Source organism: Gossypium hirsutum, chromosome D11 (genome assembly GCF_007990345.1).
Source record: "Gossypium hirsutum isolate 1008001.06 chromosome D11, Gossypium_hirsutum_v2.1, whole genome shotgun sequence".
Classification (NCBI taxonomy): Eukaryota; Viridiplantae; Streptophyta; class Magnoliopsida; order Malvales; family Malvaceae; genus Gossypium; species Gossypium hirsutum.
In genome coordinates, this window is record NC_053447.1 from 22016943 (window position 1) to 22034420 (window position 17478).

Genomic DNA, 17478 nt, shown 5'->3' on the forward strand with positions numbered 1-17478 from the left:
TTTCCTCTGTAATGCAGATTGGTTTTCTGTTTAATATATCTCACATCTATTATCAAAGGTATTATCAAAGGAATTATGTACAAGTTTTAGTTAATACTAGTTTCAAATTCTATCTTTCAATAAGAAGGGTGTATGTAGTAGAGACAACAAGAAGAGCCTTGACCCCCTTTTAGATGGACTCCTTTTAATTATGAAGTTTTCAATCTAAGTCATTTTTATACAAACTTTTTAATTATGATGTTTGATCAACTATATCAAATAAATAACATCTTATTTTCAGCCATAAACAACCACTCAATTTCATAAAGAAGAACTAGCATAAGCCTTGGAGATTAATGAATGTGTTCTTTGAGTTTGGCATTGAAATGAAAAGGAAGAACGCCAATGAACACCGGTTGCTATATATTTTCAAATCGTGTGTTCTATATAGTAAGACCTGGTATATATGATGAAACACAAATTACAATACCCAATGCTTAGCTCTAAAGTCTACTCTCCTGGAGGAACAAACCATTCATCACTAAGAGAGTAAACCCTTTTCCATAACCCTCACAAACTTGAAGCAAACCAGTACTGCAGTTCAATAGTAAAAATGCTGCATTTTTTTTTTCAGTTTCCAATGTGCCCGCCCCTGTTTCTACCATGCCATCCACCCCTTCTCTTGGCCCTTGCCCTCTTCCATCGCTGCACATTTCTCCTTCGAGTAAATATCTTACGGATTTGGTCCAGCTTGTGAGATTGTTGGGCAATCACATTAGCTGTTGACGACCTCTCACTCAATATTATCTCATATCCATCCCTGAAAGACTCCATTCCTCCGGCTAGAAGTTGCCAAAACAGCCCACCAGATGCCGGTCCTCCTGTTTTAGCCGACCAGTATATTTTGTTGTAGACGATGTTGAACAGTTGGTCCCTCTGGTAAGTGTTGAAACCAGGGTCTTTCCACGATTTCCCGAATTCGGCAAGGAGTATCGGCTTACGGAGGATGATTCTCGCGTCTCGGATGTGTGCATCGAGCCAGTTGTTCAAGAAAGAGAGCTGATATTGTTCACTTGAACTGGATAACCTGCTCATGCAACAATGAAGAATCTACATCAAGGCTTTTTCACATTTTTTTTAATAACAACTGGGTTTAATTTTCATTAAGTACCATTGGTCAGGGTATGAGTGGACTGTGGCAAAATCAATGCCAGGAATCTGATTATTTGCAATGAAATCTGTTCCAATATCCAAGCTAGGATTGAGCCTCTTCTTCTGAGGAGTTGATTGTCCATAAAATCCTTCTAAACCAGCTTCCAGCAAGTGGTTTCTGTCTATGGATTTAACATGAGAAGCCATTTCCATTATCCAGGCCTATCAAAATAAAAGCATCATTAAATGAGTGACCTGGATTTAGAATCAATCAATCAAATCTCAAAAGAAAGTTTTTAGCTTAAAAGCAACAGGTTTTAAGATAAAAATCAAATCCAGATATGGAAGATTGTCAAAACCTGAATAGTTCTTCCAGAAGGATCTGATGTACATCTAGGCTCATTCATCAGCTCCCAGGCCATTATTGTTGGGTCATCTTTGTAGTGCATTCCAGTAAAGCTATTATATCTGTTGAGAACAGTCTGCCAAAACAAAAGTATGTCATATATACATATATATATATCAGGTATTGACAAGGAAAATATTGACTCATTTCTTAGCTTACCTTTACATGATTCTTATAGTAGCCCTTAACAACAGGGTTTCTGAAGAAATCATCATCAGAAGTAAGGTACTGGCCTTGGCTTCTTGCCCAGTTTACATATTGTTTCTTTCCTCCAAAGCTTTCATAGTTATTAGCTAAGCTGAGGATGAGCTTGATTCTGTACTTTCTTGCCTCAGCTATCACAAAATCCAATCCCTTTTAAAAGCATTCCAAAATGAAAAAAGACCCAAATCATCAGCTTTAAAAATTGTAAAGATTAATATGTAAACTAAGTTATATAGAAGGAGATCTGCATAAATGGTACCTTAAACATCTGTTCATTGTAGGAACCTGGGGCATACTGTAATGGTCTATAACCACCATCACTGAAAGCCCAAGTTCTAGCCACAGTGAGACCATGAGCTGCTGCTTCACGAAATGCAGTTGAGACTTTGGGCCTCTGAGAAGGATCAGAGCCCACATACATCAACCAGTAGGCATTGAAACCGTTTGCAAAGTAAGGGTTGCCGTTCAAAAAGAAATGAACCCTTCGGGTTCTTACAAAATCATCCCCTGCTTCAACATGGACAGTAAGAAGGTTCTGGTTGAACAAAACAGCAAGAAGAAAACCCAAAGCCAAATGTAGTTTCATTTTATGCGAATCTCTCGGTTTCTGTTTTCTCAGTGAAGGGGATTTTTGTATAGTAGAAATCGATGAAAGGGTGGTGTTTAAAACCTGCAGAAAAGAAGATGAGGCTGTTGGAGCAGTTTTGTCTTCATATAACTGTCAAAAGCTCATGAAAAGTAAAAATATCCACAGTAACTGCCAATGTCCCTCTAAGGTTAATTCCTTTGCTGTCTTGTAAAGGAAAACATGGCATCCCTTATTTCACTGTGTAGCCTTTCAAGCTTATATCAGTTGTCCCTTAATCACATGATCATGCATGTAAACACATGGGAAACAAGTGGGGTCGAAAGAAAGGTTTCAAGATATGATCAATGTTAATGTTACATATAAGTAAATTAAAATTTTTAATGTATATTTTTAGAGGATTTTGACGCATATTAAAGCGATCATTCGATGGCAAATGCAAATGAAGGGAAGAGGCTCTTCTTTATGTTTCCTTAAACCTGCCTAACCTAATCCAACAAACCAGGACCGTGCACATGGGGTACTTTGGGAACAGATACGGTCAAAAAGAGTATCAAGCTGCTGTTTGGGGGTCAAATTGAGAGGCTCCAGGGCTTGTGGTTGGTTTCTCTTCCATGGAAAACCTACCAAAAGGTTATGTAGAGGGGCTTCCCACTGTATCTAAACGTACAGATCTTTTAGAATTTAGATTGAATGGAAATGTCTGTACTGAACCACCACGCGGCATGTGAGAGTTTCCATCTTTTGCATGACCCACCAACCAAACCAATTATTTCCTTTTAGGATAAGGTTTTAACACTTAGTGGACTGCATGTGCGATGCTCCATCAAATTCAACCACTCAGCACTATACCTTTTGATTGAACCTATTTTTAACTCTCGTCTACCTACACTATCACTTCTCAGTTAACTCTATTGTCTGTTTGTAACTTTGGGCTAAACGACAGGCTTAGCTTTCAACACTGTAGTGAAACCTGGATAGTATACTTTTTCTTTGTACGTAGAAATAGATTTGTTGAACCGACAGATTTATGGGGTCATCTTACAGCAATTAATGAAGTTCAATTTTAGACCCAAAAGCATTGGCGTAACCTACGGATCTATGGCCTTTTGCCGACATGATCTTGCTGCCATATCTACCAAGTGAAGGGTGCAGGCAGAGATTCCAACCACCGCTTTAAGTGAAAACCAGTTCTACGAATGCATACCACGTAAGGTTAGTGATATAATTATAGAATAAAACCCTTTCCAGGCTTTTTACCTTTAAATTACCCTTTTGGACCCACCATGGCCCCTACTCATCAATTTTCTTACTCACACCGACAAGCCAAAGCCAATTTATCTTTTTAATTTCTTTTTCACTCCTGTAAACAAAGCTTCAGATGTAGCGTATCCAAGGTTAGGCCTTTGTTCCCTTATTTAATAGAGTTTGGATAATAATAGTAATTAATAATAATAATTTAAAAATAATAATTTTACTTGATATAAACAAACTTGAATTAAACAAATATAAGATAAACCCGTAAGTTTGCTCATCATTAACACTTTAATGATTTAAATTTAAAATTTTTTAAACTCGTAACAACCTAAGTTCGAGAATCTAAGATAAAAAAAATTCAAGCCCGAAATATTCCGAGCCTAAAATAAATCATATCCAAAACCCAAACCTCCTCCCTTGAATTTATAACTAAACCTAAATTAATAATTATTATAATTAGTTAATTACATGTTAATATTTAAAATTAAAAAAATATTTAAGATTGAAGTGGTTACAAGTGTTCCATAGGGTGTAATAAAATATTTTTAAAAATAAATGTATAGAAAAATATGAGACATAATAATTTTTTAACTCTTCTTGTGGAGTTAAAAAATATACTGCTAGTGTATCAAATACTAACATTTAAATTAAAAATAAAATGAGATAAATAAATGATAATTATTTAATTTATGAATTTGTATTTATAAATATTATATAATTAAATTAAAAATTTATTAATAATAATAAAAAGTAATTAAGAAATATTTAGGTTAAATTATAGATTAGAATAAATTTAAAAACATTAATTATGAATTTAAAATACTTTTAATACAATCATGATATATAATAAATATGCAAAATTAGTAATTATTTAAATTTAATGATTATATCAAATATAAAATGATATGATAATAAAGTTCATATGATATGATAATTATGACACAATTGTACAAATTTGATTGTTAGTACAAATATCCAAACGTTAAGCCATCCAAATCGAGCACACAAGCAAGAGTGACATCCAAAATTTTTTTAATAAATTAATTAGATTTGGGTTAATTCTACAAATTTAATTATTTAATGTTTATGATGGATATTCCATTTATTTGGATTTTAGTTTTAGAGAGAGAATTTTAGTATAAGTATAATATATTTAAGTGTGAAGTCGAGTATAAATTTTTAAGGTAACACATTTTAATAGATTTTATTGACACAAAAATTTAATTTAATTGAATTGATATGCTTAAATTAACTTGGTTTGAACAATTAAATTAGTTTTAATCGATTTTTGTTTACCTATAGAAGTATAAATTAAAGAAATGTTTTTTTTAATCTTCAAATTTGAAATGTAAAAATAGAAATAATTTAATGGTTAATATTGGGTACAGTGACAGTATATATATTTTTATTTCATAAGTAACTTTAAAAAATTGTCATGTGTCTATTTTTAAGATTTAATTTTTTAACATTTTAATATACTTCTATAAGATACTTGTCAACTCACCTACTTCTGAAGTTTAGAAACTCAATTGATAATATACCAAATATTTTCTCTCAATCCACCCAAATTTCACCTATTTGCCACCTCTATTTTTTACCCTACAAAGGTTAATTTTTTTATAAGGATAAATTCTACTCGATGTGACTAAATTATTAGTAAGCTTATAATTTGATCACTCAACTTATAGCTGTCCATGGGCCGGGCCGGGCAGGGCCCGAAAAAAATTTTCGGCCTGACTCTTAGGCCCAGGCCTGGCCCGGGAAAAAAAGAGTAAGCCCGAGCCCGGCCCGGCCCGGCCCGATTTTTAATAAACACAAAAAATAATATTTTAAAAATAAAAAAAATAAAAATAAAAATATTTTTAAAGTATTTTAAAATTAAAAAATAAAAATAAAAAATATATTTATTATATTCGGGCCAGGCCGGGCTGGGCCCGGGCCAAAAAAGTTGAGCCCGAGCCCAAGCCCGACCCATTTTTTAAATGGGCCTCGTTTTTTTGCCCAAGCCCATATTTCGGGCCTATATTTTTACCCGAACCCTCCTATATTTCGGGCGAGCTGCCCGGCCCATGGACAGGTCTAACTCAACTTCAAAACATTATAAATTAGTTATTAAACTATTCAAAAGTTATAAGTTGATTACTTGTTAAGTTCCTAATGGGCATTAAATGTAAGGATAGGTAAATTTACAATATAGTCACTCAACTATTAATAAATTTACAATTTAGTTGCTCTCAACATAATTTAATATTTTTTATTGAAATAATTAAATAAAATATGCTATACCAAATTAGTATCCTAGGGTTTTCTTTTAATTTTCCCCTTTGAAGTACCCACGAAAAGTTGAGTTATATAATGAAATAGAAAGTTATTTTATTACAAGCCCATCTAAAAAAATGATGATAAAAGTGATGTGAAGAAGCAAATCAGTCAACAAGATAAAACCTATATTGTCAGCCAATTTTGTTATTTTTGTATATAATATTTTTTATTGGTTTAGTTGATAGAATTTAATAATCTTTTTCTTTAGTTTAGAGGATCAAAATAACTTATAACACCTTTTTATTTAATTGTTTCAATTAAAAATATTAAATTAAGTAGTTTGTTTCTTATTTTTTGTTTTGCTCAACGTTAATGTCAGCCTTTGGATATTTTTGTTGTCTTCACAAGTTGTAATGAACAGATGACAATGCCTATCATTCGCTGAAACTCCACCGGCCACCAGTGGGTGTTCTTGGAAAGTGGGTGACTCTTCGTTAACTTTTTAATCTATTTCTGTTTTAAGGCTATTTTAGAATAATAAATGATTTCACGTGTCGATTTGGGCCTGTATTGTCTTAAGTTTTATATGTTTTATTTTTGTTTATTTTTCCATTGTTTAATAAGTTTTCAGTTTTAGAAGCTTTTGTTTGCTCTTGAAGCACATTTTTTAGTCTTGCTTATGCATGTAATCTTAGTTTTATAAGTGATTTTAGGGATGATTTTGCTGTCGTCCTCTCTAGTTTGGTGAATGCTCGCCACTTTGGATCATCCGAGGCTAATTTCCTTATCGTATTAAGTGCTTGCAATCACTCTAGATATGTCGTGTTTGAGTGAATTATGTCAAGAATTGTATGGTTCTATTTATTGAATGAATTAATGAATTTACCTTTAAAAAATGATTAAATTATGTCAAGAATTATCAAATTATAAATATACTAATAGTTGAGTGATCAAATTGTAAATTTACTTGTCCTACATCTAACATCCATTTGGAACTTAACGAGCCAATGACCAACTGATAACTTTCAAAGAGCTTAATTACTAATTTTTCATTTTCTGAAGTTAAATGAGTAATGTGTAAACTTGAGTTACCTTAAGGGTCTGTTTGATTGGCAGTAAAATATTTTCCGTAAAATGATTTCTGGAAAGTGTTTTACTTTTCTGTAAAATGATTTACTGGAAAATATTTTCCGGTGTTTGATTGAATCTGTGTAAAATATTTTCTGCTGTTTGACAGATTTCCTGAAATTATTTTTCGGAAAAGTTATTTTTTACATATATTAATATATATTAATAAATTTTTATATTTTAAATTATTTTTACATATATTGCAATGATTTATTTATAATAATACTCAATTATTAAGCTACAATATTGATCGTTATAAATTGAAAACAACTAATATCAAATAAATTATTTGTAATTGTGTTAAAAAAACAAAAAACAAGGATTGAATAATTATAAATTAGCTTCGAAATCACAATGAATACTAGAAATTAATAATATTACCCAAATGCATGATTAGTAGTACACCACCTATACTGAATAGATATGTGCAATATACTGAGTACCAATACATTAAGAATTAATATCAATTGAAAGCAGTTGAACAAATTTATATATATCAACTGAAAGCAAATTATTAGAATACGAAATGGCAATATTCACATATTCTAAAGCTTCTATCAAGCTTTGGATGTGAGCTAATGGTTTCTTCAGCTGCAAAAACCCCAATCCTCCTGAGCTGAAGTTCCAAGATTTTCCTAGCTATCATGCTCTGCAGACATATATTAGCATGGTTATGGAAGTAAAGAACAGACACAGTGTGGTAAACAAGAATAATATGTAATTACATGCATGTGTGCATACACCTCTCCTTGAGTATGTATCTGTCTCAGAGAGAAAGATCTATATTGCAACTTAAACAACAAAAGAAACATAGATACGAAAAGATAGTCCTCATACATCAAATTCTAAACTTAAAAGAGTCATTGATTTACAATAAGCAATTTCAGATGTCAGAAACATCCATCTAGTATATATAATAATAGGTGGAATTCATTCTAGCACTTAAAATATTTCTTATGACATATCATGTATTACTCATAGGCGTAACAACCATAGCACTCCCTGAATAAAGGTAACTCTTGAGGTTAAAACAGGAGAGTTGAAATTGCCACAGCAGGTAAGCATTAAGCATAAATTTGCTGCTACCCGAAAAGAAAATATTTGCTACATGTTTACCACTATAGACAAAGCCAAAATGTGAAATATATCTCCACTATAGACAAAATGTCTGCTTCATGTTCTAAAAGCACTTATCATCATCTACAGACCTGTTTTGCCATACAACAATGTATATCAATATACAGGTTGCAGGAATTAGTACAATATATGTACAATATATGTACAATATATGAGAAAAAAATGATCGTTTAAAACGAGAAATAAGCAAACCAATCCATGATTTGCAAAAGTAAATACTAATCAGCAAAGAGCAGTTACGAACCAACTACTATTGGTGATATGATAGCCAATGCACCGGGCTTTATCATCTCCCTCAAAGATGCCGATGCTACAATAGCAACATAGCGACCATAATCTGGTTCCTCCTTGTAGTCCTGCAGCCAGAATAATTGAATTCAACGTCACTTTCATTACTTCAATTGAAAAAAATGCACAACTTTAAACAACAGTAGATAGATGAAGTTCCTACTCTTGTGTTCAATCCTACTTCATTTGTCGAACCTCAGCAATTGAACAAAATAAAAAATAAAATACTAACAAATATGCAGAAACCTCTAACAATCAAAACTGAAATTAGAAATAACTGAAATAAAAACTCAATCAAAGAAAAAAAAGATCAAGAAAGTAGAAAACAGAAAACCCTAGAGCTTCCAATGAAGAATGTGAGTAGAAATCTACCTTCGATGAATCGCGAGAAGAGGTGACGAACAAGGCTGTAATTTTTTAGCAAGCTAATTAGATGGTTTAAAATTAGGGACACGATTAAACATATTAGGGAAGAAGATCTAGAAAACCTAAGACCAAAATCTATTCATGCAGAAGCATTTTGCTTGACACCTTTGCAACAAATTAACAAGATCCTTCAATATAAAACATAGAGAAGGAAAAATAGCAGAGAAAAGGAGGAAAGGCACACCTAAGAAAAAATCACGATCAACAAAAATAATAGACAGAGAAAAGAAGAACAGAACCTGTTGATAACCCAAGAAGAAGAAGCACACCGATGAGGAGGAGAGGCTGACGTTGATGGACGGAGAGGAAATGAGGAGGAAATGAAATGAGAAGGAAATGAGAGGTTGAAGTTGTGTTTTTCGGAAAATGTCTTACGGAAAAAAAATCTGTAAGACATTTTACGCAAAGAAGGGGAGATTTTCCCGTATTTTGAAGTTGCTTTTCCAGAAAATCAATTCCTTTGGTCAATCAAACACCGTAAAAGAGGGAAAATATTTTCCAGAAAATGAAATACTGCAATCAAACAGACCCTAAGTGTAATTTACCCTTATAAACAAAACAAACAATTTGGAAAAATAAGTCATGGAATGGAATCAATGGATAAGGAGTAAAAGAATATGGGCCTAGAAAAAGCCCAAACTAATTCAGCAAGCATTGACTTTTTGTTCAAGTATAAAAAAAGAAGGGATCTTAACTTTTTTATGGAAGTCTTAACGTTCTAGATTGCATCTCTTTTATTTATTAAATTAATTATCCAAAAAATATTCATTATTTGTAGCCACTCATTATACAATCTTAATGTTGTTGCCTTGCCTTTCTAGATTCTATCCAAATTCACTAAATTCTGTTACTATCATTTTTCCCCCATTCAAAAGCTCAGTATTATTGTACTTTGAAAGTGAGATTTGTAAAAAAAGAAAGAAAAGAAATTGTAATTAATGCATTAATTTCATTTTAATTCAATAAAAAATTTGGGAAAACTAGAGTTGACTGTTGAAATAACCCATATATGGAACTGCAAAAATCAATGGAAGCTTAACTACATATTGAATCAACTAATGTAAAATCAAAATACTAGTTGACGGCCATGCTACAAATTCTGGGTTTGATTGTGTTATTTGCAAACAAAATAGAACACTTGATCATTTGTAGTACATGACAGGCATATTAGCATTCATGTCCCACATCCCTCCTTCCTTCAGATACTCTATATACCTACCAAATTCTGGTTTTGCTGTTGGTTTCTTCTTACGACGAACATCGAAGAGGCTGAAAAGTGGGTGAATAATACTCTTGGACTTGGAAGTAACCTTTTTGTTAGTCGATGAAGAGGATTCCACTCGATGATTCTCTGGCAAGGCCAATATTTCAGAAGTAAACTTTCTTGATAAACCAAAAACTCTGGCAGGCACGCTTCGAGCCCTCTTCAACTGTGCTTCGAACTGGCCGGTGCTCGTAACATCCTCATCAACTTCAAGCAACCGTTCATAGCCAAGATGGCTTCTTCTTGTGCTGAAAGCTCTAAGCATGGCCATGGAGTGATGAGATTGAAGAGGGATAAGCTTGGCTAGTTTGTAAATATAGGCAAATGGGGTAGGTGACAATTGTTGACAATGAATTATAAAATATATAGCTTTTTCACCATTTTCATTGTTAGGTGGGGCTTTCCAAGAACATGTGAACTGCAGAAATCCTTTCACAAATTGACATTTATTGATGCAATGAAGAATTTGAATTCTATTGAATAATATTATTCATAGAAAGGGGCTGCCTAATTTATGTATTTTATTAGATATCAAAATAAACATAACAATCACGTTTTCCATGTATATTTATGTTTTGTGGCTTACATAGTTACACGTAGTAGTAGAAATATAAAATAGATATGGGGATATTTACCTTGCTGACAGGGTAAATTTACATAAACATAGTGAATTCATATAAAAACTGATCTACCGCTCTTCTGAGTTGAATTTGTTCCAAGCTTCCTGACATCAAGAAGCAACAAAAAGGTTAGCTTACAACATACTATCGGTGTCCTTGATTTCTAAAAGCTCCCATCAGTCCCCAAAGTGTCACACGAGTAAACAGACCTTTAGAAGATCGAAGACTTTTTCACAAATGTACTTCTGCTGAATACTTGCACCCCGTTGCTGTAATTTGTCGGGATGAACGCAAAGAGTGGCTTTCCTGTAAGCTTTCTTTACAGCAGCTGAAGTTATGACTTCAGTTAGCGGAATAGGATGCCAACCACTGTCAGGGCCAAGGATCTGTGATCAAGAAAGTTCTTAGGTTTTAAATAAATAGAGCTGTAAATTGTGAAAACTAAAGATAGGATGTCAAGTCAAGATAGGGCACCAAACTACATTAGCAACAAGAAAAATAGATAGATCAATAATTCGAATGAAAACTGAAGATGGTAACCTAGGCATCAAGCCAATAAAATGCCTTGGTAAATAAAGGAATTGATGATAAATGCTCGGCTGAAAAGATATTGGATGCTATAACATACATATTGTAAAGTTGAAAGCAAGGCACGCAGGTTCCCTTCTTTCCCACTAGACCACCTCTTGACATCAGCATCCAGAATTTCTGCTAATCGCTGCAAAGTGCAAAAGTTAAACAAGACAGTGGACAATGCAAAGATCTGTAATCATGAGATATATCACAGGCCTGGACAACGGAAAATACATTTCTTTCTGCTTGCTCTCTTTGAGCAAGAAGATCACGCATACTCTTTTCTTCAAGAGCTTTTGCCTGCAATTAGAAAAACTTCATGTTATTCTGCTATGCATATATAAGCATTAGAAATTTTGTGAAAGAAGAAATCATACCGCACGCTCAGCCGTTCGTTGATATCTCTCCATTCTAGCTTTACACCTCTGAGCTGGTTCTCCTTCAACCCCTTCATACACAAAAAGGAACTTATTCATTATCAGAAAAGCAAACTAAAATGTTTTCTCTTTAACTGATTTTATAAAGCAGTGTGTCAAAAGGATCCAGCTAATAATTAAAAAATAAAAACTACCACTATATGCAGAGGCATAAGGGACTTGTAAACCACCAAAAGTGTTGGCGCTCTGAAATTGCTGATCTTGTAGATCCTGCGAATTAAGGTCCACTTAATTGCTGCCTCAGACCATGGAATTCATTAAAAAAATACAAATTAAGGACAATCTTACAGAGGATGAAGAGCTTGTTCTCATTCCACTGTTTCTAGAAGTGGAAAACTTATGTGACATAGACCGTTCTACTCGCTCTCTTGCCTCAAAAGCAGCCCTTTCAGCCATCGCTTTTTCCACAGCACGCTCTCGAGCCTCTGCAGTTGCCCTCTCCACAGCAGCACGTTCTGCTCTGAGTCTGGCCTCCATAGAAGACTTCTCCCTAGCTTCTGCACATGCCTTCTCTAATCTGTCATGTGCCTCTGCCATTGCTCTTTGACGAGCTTCTGCAGTTGCTCTTTCTAGAGCAGCCCTTTCTGCCTTCTCATGAGCTTCAAGAACCGTTCTGTCAATAGCCATCCTATCTTTTTCCCTTTCCCTCTCCCTCTCTCTTTCTTCTATTGTTCTAAGACGTTCATTTTCCAGTGCTCTTTCTCTTTTCAGCCTTTCAACCTCCTCTTCAGGTGTAAGGCTGTCGTCAATATTCTTGTCTTTACTTTCTATGCTCTGGCTTATCTTAACTTGATGAAAGGTTCCGTGAATGCTTCCTTTAGCTATCACAGATGCCTTAGCAGCTTCTGATTTCCTTCCAGTTTCAAAAGACTCTTTCACCGCTTGAGCTGATACATACTCATCCTTGTCTTCTTCTAGATGTGAGGGAACCTGGGCCTCCTTGATATTCCTTGCTCTCTCCCTCCATTCATAAGCAAATTTCAACCCCTGCTTGTCACTTTCAGAGTCTCTTCCAGGGGCATTGTTAATATTCTTAGCATTTCTTTGTCCTATGCCAATTCTAGCTTCACCAGCTTTCTTCACGCTCTCATCTTCAGGACACAGGATGGAGATATCATCCTTTCTAAACTGGTTAACTTCAAATTCCAAGTCAGAAGGTGACATTCCTGATGCTTTGAACTTCCCATCAACATCCCCTTTCCCCATTGCTTCTGGATTCTTTTCACTGCATCTAAATACAGTCTCCATCTTTCCATTTTCTAAAAGAATGAACTCTTCAGTTTCTTCCAGCTCATCACAGTTTTGATCATCATTATTTCTAAGCAATTGATTTTCCTGATGTTTCTTGCTATAATCCAGTTTATTTAGCACATCAAATGCCCCATGATGCTCTACCTCCACATGCTGAAGAGTTCCTTGAGCAATTTTCTGTTTCTTCCAGCTTTCATCTCTTTCAATTTGCTGGTACACATAGCTTTCTCCCTTCAATTCTTCAATTTCTTCCTGCTCAACTACTTTTTGTTTCAGTCGATCTTCTGTATCTGGGACCTCTTTCGCTTGTTTGCTGTAATCTTTTTGCTTGATTGCCTCCTCTAGCATTTTCTCAATGTTTTCGTTTTCACAAGCTGCTTTGAGCCCTTTGTCAATTGCTTCTTTTTCATAAGCCTCTTTTAGTCTATTCACTGTTTCCTCCTTTAGTTGTCTCTCATCCTTTCCTTGCTCAGTAACCTTCTTTGCTTTTTTGTTAGTTTCATCTTTCTTACTGGCCTCTCTTTGTTTATTCACTGTATCTTCCTCTTCAAGAGCATTTCTCATTCCACTTTCATTTTCTTCCTGCAAATGTGCTTGTTTTAGTCTTTTCTCATTCTCTAGCTGTTCAAGAGCCATTCTCCATATCTCACTTTCATCTAGCTCACACACCTCCTTCTCTTTCTTCTCCTTTTCTTCTCGTTCACAAGTTTCCTTCAATTTCTTCTCTTTTTCTTCCTGGTCAACACCCTCTCTCAACCTCTTCTCAGGCTCTGTTTTTACAAGAACCTCTTTGTGCTTTGTCTCGGTTCTTTCTTGCCCAAAACTCTCCGTCCAGCTTTTCTTCTCATCTTCCCTTTCTTGACGCTTGTGGACTCTTTTCAGATTTTCATTACTTTTACCAGTTTCTTTCTCCTGCCGTCCATTCTCTTTCTGTTCCACGGCCAGCCCAACTTCAAGTTCATTGTCTTTTTGTTGAGCATATACCCCTTTCTCACATTTTCCTAATTCATCAGCTCTAGTTGATTGCTCACAATTTTCCAAAGGATTCCGCGCTGTTATAAATTGCCCATTCTCCTCTAGTTCAGTGACATTTTGAGCTGCTTTTACTTTTTTCTCCTGCTCTTTATGCCTGCAAGCTTCTTTAGCTGGTTTCGTTATTGCAGGGAACTCCCCTCTTCCATGACTTTCTTTAGCTGTTTTCATATCTTTCTCAGCTTTCTCTAGTTCATGGTCTTCCCTGACAGCTTCTACTTTCATACCACTTTTTAGTTGATGCTCCAATTCTCTGATGCTCGCCTTTTTGGCTTTATGCCGAAGCTCATGAGATTTCGTACACTGGACCAAAACCTCCTCATTGTTTGTCTGCTTGAAACCCATTCTTGACTTATCAGTTCTAAAAAATTCAGAAGATCGAGTTGCTTCCTGCCATTCATCAGTTCCATTAAACTCTTGAGTTGATAGGGAATCCTTCCCGTGCACCTCAACTGCAAATCTTTTGGGCACATTACAGAGTTTTTTGCCTTCTAGTGACTCAAGTACCTGGCTTTTCAGAGCTTTTTGACTTTCCTCTCTAACAGGTATTTTCATGCCACTGTCCTCTTTTCCGCAAATGCCCTCTGCTCTCTCATCTTTTATATCTCTGGACCCATCAACAGCCTTACCGACCCTTTCCTTCTTAACTTTTCCATCAGATTTTGAGCCTAGTTTTGTAGAGCTTTTGATGCCATCCCTCTTCCTATCCAGTACTTCTTTCGCGTTCTTCAGCTTTACTTGAGCTTTGTCCATAGCTTCTTTCACAGCAGAGGCAGAGGACACAGCAGCTGAGCTCACATCTACCTCAACATCTAAGAAAGGAGGTGAGCTATCACCCAATCTCCCTCCAGAAGGATCATATTGACAGCCACCACTTTTGACATTGACAGGTGGCGGAGGTCTAGAGGGAGGTGGCACATGTAACGGCACCGTTCTTAGGTTGATATCTGAAATTGTTACAAACATCTCTTTAGAACAAGTGCCATTTCTTCCGCATTCTCTTTGGGTCAAATCGTTTGTAAATATTGGTTCACCAGTAGTCCGGCTAGAAGGATGGGACGCAATTCTTCTAAGCTGTTTTTTCTTTGTAATTCCCCTAGTGATCGCAAAATCAATATCATCAGTCACATGCAATGGTGGATTCTTATTGTCTGCCTTTTGCAAGGGAGTTTCAATTATACAAGCATATTCAGGATCAGCATGCAGCCAAGCAACCTGCCTAACCCCATTTGACATGCCCCCGTTGCTTCTAAGATTAGCCTTATGATATGATATATTGAATCCCATACTGCTATTAACTGGCTCGTAACAACCTCCATCGGAGACGTACTGATATTTTCCAGAACGATCTGATCCTCCTGAAAGAGACTCAGTTTCTGCCTGCATCCTATGAGAGGAAACAAATGGATATCTATCATCAAAATTTACGCCTTTTTACATTGAAAAATCAGTCATGGAATCTCAAAACATAACATATCCAGAAGTTTTACATAGAACACATAGAATCAATGTGTGTTTATGTGCCTCAGCTCTGCCGAAAGCCCAAGAACAGGCGGTGGGTTCATAGGCCAATGGGTACATCAAAAAGCCACGTATTGTGTTCTCACAGCTCCGTTTCAGGCACTTGGGCTCTCGACAAGCCGAGGTACATCAACAATGTGCATCAATTCTTGTTCGAGATAATGTTGATTCAAACACCAAAAGAACGGGTCTACACTTCAGCGAAGAATAAAAAATCCAGAATCCAAGAACTACAGGTACATAAACTCATTCAAAATAGCTCCCCATAACAAGTAACCAAACTACGAAACTCATCTACGTTAAGATTTCATTAAGACGAAAGTTCATTCTGTTAAAGCCCGCAGACAAAAACATTAAAGTTTAATTACTAAAAAATATGAATAGAATTCAAAACTTTACACCGCAGCGGCTATCATATTTATTTTCCTAAGCAGTAACCACCAAAGAAAGAAAAAAGAAACCAATATTTGCTCATTTCTAGTTGTAAAATTAGCATAAAGCTAAAACTAAGATAAAAAAAGAAGAAGATATTAGAACATTAAAAAAGAAGTAATGAGCATACCAAGCTTCTTCTGATGAATCACCATCCAGATCATGACTATCATCACCACCATTGGCTGATCTCATCAGCTCCTCGTACGAAGCAACGAATTCCAAGCCGTCAAATCCACCGAAAACGTCGCCGTAGTCAAACCTGGGGTCCCGTACATCAAACATCACCTCGACACCGTCGTCTACCGGCGGAAGATCCAATACCGGAATCGACGCGCCACGAGACGCGTGGAATCCGCTGAAAATTTCGGTATAGTCCTCGGGCCTCGGCGACAAAGCCGGGCCACTACATGTACCGAAACTCAGCGGACCACCAAAAACGTCGTCGTACATGGTTTTGCTGGAGAAGTTGGTGGCCGCATTGCAAGAAGTTGTTCGTTTGGTGAGTGTAGCTTGAGCAAAATCCCTGTTTGGTTTCCGAGAATGCGAGGGATTTTCCATGAAAATGAAAGTTTCAAGGTTTCTCTCACCGAGAGAGTTTCGTTTTTATTTTGCTTAAAGCAATATATTATTTACAAGAGCCACTGGCAGACTGAAGCGAGTGTCGGAGGGACAACGATGGAAAAGGAAATAATAAAAACAATTTGTATGAAATGACCAAAAATGTCTTCGGATAAATATATTTAAATTACCTAACCTTTTTACCTCTATTAGAAAAATCAACCAAATCAAGTTACGGAAATAGGCCGTTTAATAGAGGTAAAAGTGCCGGGTTTTTTTTTTTTTTTATAAAAATGGTTGATTTTTGGAAGCGTTTCTTTTATTATCCAGTAGTTGGAAGCATTTTCTCCTGCGTTATGTTAAGATTTTTAGGGTTTTCAATGTATTAAGATTTAGGGTTAAGATTTTAAAGTTTAGGATTTAGGGTTTTAAATTGATTAAAATTTTAATATAATAATTGTAATTATTGAATTCAATATTTAAAATATTCGTATTTACACTAATCATATGTGGTCGCCTATATCGAGCACTTCGTTTAAGTTGTTAACCAATAGCTTATTGCGTCGCAAATCAAAAGGTCAATCGACGTTGACTTGAATCCACGACAACATGGATATTCAGGACAAGTCAAACCAACATAGGAAAATGCAAACTAAAAAACAAATATCAATTCCATTGTAATATATAAACGCGCGATTCTGTTAAATGATAACAAATATCAGGTTTCATTTAGTGAAATAGTAACAAATATTCCTCTAAAAACATAATAATAAAAATTATCGATACAATATAAACATTCGATACAACGATAAAATTAATCAGTCCAGATGTCGGTCAAAATTTGTGCCACATCGGGGTGGTCGACGGTTGCGGGCTAGATTCCTTCTTGGTTCAGCCTCCGGGTGGGGTTGTGGTCTCGATAGCTCCTTTTTTTACCTTCGATTGATTGCAATCCTTTCATT

General features: G+C 35.3%; 2 protein-coding genes across 9 annotated transcripts; both read right to left on the bottom strand.

The window, feature by feature from the left end:
- Positions 1–403: 403 nt before the first annotated feature.
- On the bottom strand, positions 404–2573 carry LOC107913089 (mannan endo-1,4-beta-mannosidase 7). Its single transcript, XM_016841532.2, has 5 exons — positions 2001–2573; positions 1697–1891; positions 1491–1613; positions 1151–1353; positions 404–1066 (listed from the first exon to the last, which is right to left on the bottom strand). Exons 1-5 carry the CDS (start codon positions 2325–2327, stop codon positions 610–612), a joined length of 1305 nt encoding a protein of 434 aa, XP_016697021.1. The 5' UTR covers positions 2328–2573; the 3' UTR covers positions 404–609.
- Positions 2574–7333: 4760 nt separating this feature from the next.
- On the bottom strand, positions 7334–16731 carry LOC107913087 (auxilin-like protein 1). 8 transcript variants are annotated; one of them, XM_041106496.1, is made up of 12 exons: positions 16086–16731; positions 12008–15389; positions 11854–11929; positions 11660–11730; positions 11517–11582; positions 11338–11427; positions 10919–11095; positions 9065–10813; positions 8772–8806; positions 8356–8467; positions 8091–8182; positions 7386–7623 (listed from the first exon to the last, which is right to left on the bottom strand). In XM_041106496.1, exons 1-8 carry the CDS (start codon positions 16514–16516, stop codon positions 10778–10780), a joined length of 4329 nt encoding a protein of 1442 aa, XP_040962430.1. In that variant the 5' UTR covers positions 16517–16731; the 3' UTR covers positions 7386–7623; positions 8091–8182; positions 8356–8467; positions 8772–8806; positions 9065–10777. The 8 variants fall into 8 exon arrangements, with proteins under 8 accessions (XP_040962431.1, XP_040962428.1, XP_040962430.1 ...); XM_041106497.1 differs by lacking the exon at positions 8772–8806 and having other exon boundaries at positions 7334–7623; positions 10045–10813; XM_041106498.1 differs by lacking the exons at positions 8091–8182; positions 8772–8806 and having other exon boundaries at positions 9065–10346; positions 10725–10813; positions 11338–11417.
- Positions 16732–17478: the final 747 nt, after the last annotated feature.

Coding starts and splice junctions, on each gene's coding strand:
- LOC107913089 (XM_016841532.2), bottom strand. CDS start 2,327: ATGAAACTACATTTGGCTTTGGGTTTTCTTCTTGCTGTTTTGTTCAAC. Junction 1,892..2,000: donor ACAATGAACAGATGTTTAAG/GTACCATTTATG, acceptor TGCTTTTAAAAG/GGATTGGATTTTGTGATAGC. Junction 1,354..1,490: donor CTTCTGGAAGAACTATTCAG/GTTTTGACAATC, acceptor TTATTTTGATAG/GCCTGGATAATGGAAATGGC.
- LOC107913087 (XM_041106494.1), bottom strand. CDS start 16,516: ATGGAAAATCCCTCGCATTCTCGGAAACCAAACAGGGATTTTGCTCAA. Junction 11,731..11,853: donor TTATGCCTCTGCATATAGTG/GTAGTTTTTATT, acceptor TTGTGTATGAAG/GGGTTGAAGGAGAACCAGCT. Junction 11,428..11,516: donor GAGAGCAAGCAGAAAGAAAT/GTATTTTCCGTT, acceptor TGCACTTTGCAG/CGATTAGCAGAAATTCTGGA.